This window comes from Poeciliopsis prolifica, unplaced genomic scaffold, assembly GCF_027474105.1.
Source record: "Poeciliopsis prolifica strain line A6 unplaced genomic scaffold, Auburn_PproV2 SCAFFOLD010, whole genome shotgun sequence".
NCBI classification, from domain to species: Eukaryota; Metazoa; Chordata; class Actinopteri; order Cyprinodontiformes; family Poeciliidae; genus Poeciliopsis; species Poeciliopsis prolifica.
The window spans coordinates 14,271,530-14,275,308 of NW_026562385.1; the positions used below are offsets into that span (position 1 = coordinate 14,271,530).

The 3,779-nt window shown below is 38.2% G+C and overlaps 1 protein-coding gene across 1 annotated transcript; it reads right to left on the reverse strand.

The window, feature by feature from the left end:
- Window positions 1–988: 988 nt before the first annotated feature.
- hoxb13a (homeobox B13a) lies at window positions 989–3,462 on the reverse strand. The gene is made up of 2 exons (XM_055035730.1): window positions 2,736–3,462; window positions 989–1,633 (listed from the first exon to the last, which is right to left on the reverse strand). Exons 1-2 carry the CDS (start codon window positions 3,460–3,462, stop codon window positions 1,386–1,388), a joined length of 975 nt encoding a protein of 324 aa, XP_054891705.1. The 3' UTR covers window positions 989–1,385.
- Between the last annotated feature and the right edge of the window lie 317 nt (window positions 3,463–3,779).

A 3,779-nucleotide genomic window follows, 5' to 3' on the forward strand; every position in this document is an offset into this window, starting at 1 on the left:
AGCTTCGGACTAAGTTCCCTTCCAAATTAATTAGGAAACTTTCGTTTTACTATATACCAAATCTTAGTATTCAGCTTTGTGTCACTGTCAATTATAATGATTTTTAGACCAAAACAGCAAGAATATTTTTTCAATCAAAGAAATATTCCCAGTTTTACTTCTTAGGGTTCTAGTTAGACATCAAAACATAAACGCCATAGGCTACAGGCTATTTTATCGGAAAACAATTATTTTTATTTTAAATAAAAAGACTTTTCACACTACCAATAAAAACTAATTTACGTTTTTTATTTTATTTTATTTTTTTATTTTTAGACTGGGCATACCATTTTCATTTAACCAGACCAGTTATAAATAGTTTTGGTCGTTCCTCCGGTGCATAATATTGCAAAGGAAGCGGTCGTGTGGAAATTAGTAATGTGGAGCTTTTTGCGTTTGGCTGTAAAAAACAAGTTCGGAAATTTAGTTCACAACTTTGATGCAAATACAAAAGAATGAAACGTTTCCATGAAATTAATTAGTGATAAACATCTCAGAAAGTACTGATGACGGTAGACACACACACGCGGGCACACGCACACACACGTGTGTTTGTGCATTATTATTATATTATTATTATTATTATTATTATTATTATTATTATTATTATTATTATTATTATTATTATTATTATTATTATTATATTATATATTGTTTAATATATAACTAGAAGAAAGGCGAAATTTGGAAGGTTGATTCAACAACAGCAGAACTTTAATGTATTATGGTGCTAGACCTTTCATTGATTTATAAACCAACAGTATTTCAAAATCTGTTCTCTGAGCCAGAAGAAGGATTTTAAAACTGAGTCGCTCTACCTTTGTGGTTTTTGTGAGAACACCAGTAACAGTATTTCAGATCATGATTATTCAATAGAAAAGCGCTATTTGTATTACTTTATCTAGGTAGACCTGAGTGATGACACTTGAGGTTGCAGGAATTTATTAGGTGTTAAAGTATGTTGCGATAACTGCTTTACTGTATTAGCAATGTAAAAGTCATACTACTACTGTCATACACTAGCTATATCTGAGCACTGACCACACAAACAGCTGTGAAAAACAAACATCGACAGGGAGTCACTTGAAAACAAGCAGAAAGCGACAGAATTTACAAAGCGCCTCCAAGAAGGTTCATCTCAAGGCTTTGAGTACATTTTTTTTTGTAGCTTTTCAATTTTCTATTGAGTAGGCCTACATGAGTCCCTCACAGTCCCCGTTCCGGTTGCCAATTTACGTCATTTTATTCTCATGTTTTCACTTGTATATTTTAGGTTCATCCCAATTCTCTCTGTTCTGTAATATGATAAACACTGAAGTCCGCAATAAAATCCGCAGAGCTGTGTGCTACTGCGCGCTGCTTTTCACTTTGGCAACGAACTTCTTCTCCTTCACTCGCCTGTTCTGGAACCAGATGGTTATCTGGCGCTCAGAGAGGTTAGTCACAGCCGAGATCTTCCTCCGCTTGTCCTTCGTGATGAACTTGTTGGCTGCATATTCCTTCTCCAGTTCTTTGAGCTGGAGCTTAGTGTATGGTATCCGCTTCTTTCTGCCCCGGCGGAAAGGCGAGCCTTCGTGTTGGTGCGCCACCACATCTGGTGAAAAGCATTAGAGACACAGGATTGAAGATTTAAGGACGAAGTTCCACAGATCAGGATATTTCCAAGTTGCACTGAGCATTACACAGGATTATAAACGCTGGAAATGTGCGGTGTTCATTCATGAAGAGGATATAAACCTGCATCACACAGGTTTGGATCCGTCTGGTACTCAGACAGGAACCATTTTCAACTGAACTGCGGCCTCGCTCATTTTATTATTTGTGATCAATTTTGGTTGTACTGAAGAGATAACATTTTATTTAAAATAATACAGACATGTTTGATGACACTTAATATAATGAAATTAAAAATATTTAATAATGTCCTTTTGAGAAAAGTGAGGCAGAAAAAGTATTTTTTAATTCAACAGCTGAAGTCTAGAAATCCAGAAAATAGATAGATAGATAGATAGATAGATAGATAGATAGATAGATAGATAGATAGATAGATAGATAGATAGATAGATAGATAGATAGATAGATAGATAGATAGATAGATAGATAGATAGATAGATAGATAGATAGATAGATAGATAGATAGATAGATAGATAGATAGATAGATAGATAGATAGATAGATAGATAGATAGATAGATAGATAGATAGATAGATAGATAGATAGATAGATAGATAGATAGATAGATAGATAGATAGATAGATAGATAGATAGATAGATAGATAGATAGATAGATAGATAGATAGATAGATAGATAGATAGATAGATAGATAGATAGATAGATAGATAGATCTTATGACACTAAAGAAGTCAGTTTAATGACCACGACACCAATTAATAATAATAATAATAATAATAATAATAATAATAATAATAATAATAATAATAATAATACTTATTATTATTATTATTATTATTATTATTATTATTATTATTATTATTATTATTATATTATAGGCCTAATAATAACAATTCATTACTTGTATTTTCATTTTATCAATATGTTACGATTAAATACACAGCGGCATTGGTTGTATTCAGTGTTGCTGCTTTAAAGATTAATTCCTCTGCTGAACAGTGTGGACTGCTAGGCTAGGCAAAAGCTAACACAGTAACTGAAGCGTAAAAGCTCCAGAAATTACCAGCAAGAGCAGTCTTCCAGAGGTGTCCAGCCTGCGCCTGGTCCTTGGAGCAGTACATCTGTCCTCCCCAACCGTTGGTCAGAGCCCATGGCTGGTAGCTGTCCATGGGGAGAAGGGTTTCATGGCGTGGATCTCCGCTTCCAAGAGTTTGGACAACTGATACGTCCAGGTAGCTGGCCATGGACTGGTAGGGGTTGGCATAGCCGTGGTAGAATGTGAACTCTTTGGCCCGGTGGTTTGGATACTCGTCAGGACTCACTGTAGTATCCATGTACTGAGAACTGAGTGCAGCTCCAGTCGCCTGGGTGCATGATTTAATGGAGCTTCTCCCCATCCTGCATGGATAGTAACTGTTACCAAAGTAGCTGTATGGTAACGCTGTTGGAGCTGATGAACTCTGGTGCGGCACGGCGGCTCCGGGGCAGGGTCCGGTCCCACATTGTTTTCCTGAAGATGCCGTAGTCTCACTGGAGCTCGAGGTGGAAACGTCCACTGTAGAGTAACCAGCTGAGGAATGCACCAGGTTAGAGGCGTGTCCTCCGAAAGCGGCCGCAGTAGCAGAATGGGCCATGAGGTTGCGGCACTGACTCGCCGCAGTAGCTGCAGCAAAGTTCCCGCTGCCCACCAGACCCTCCATGTTCTTGTTGAGGTCTTCTAGGTTGTTGTCATACACGAACATCACAGTCTCCGCTGGCCAGCGAGAATTTAGGACCAGGGAGGTTTTCATATGCACGTCTTTCCACACTATGGTTTCTGTTTGCAGAGCCTCCCCTCAAACTCTAAGCGCTCTTGCACTGCTACCACATTTAGAAAATAAAGGAAGACTAATCTACGGTGCTCCCGAACACGCAGATTTAATTAATTCACGTGATGAACGCGTCCATAGCCTTTCAGGAAGTGTGGTCGCTCAAAGACAAAGACTCCCTGTACCCGACCAGAACTCTGGTTTCATCTCTGCAGTAGCCTTGACGCAACAAACCCCCTGGACCAAGAAACGGACGTCCATTGGCTGAGAGCTGCTGATCACATGATTGAAGAGGAGAG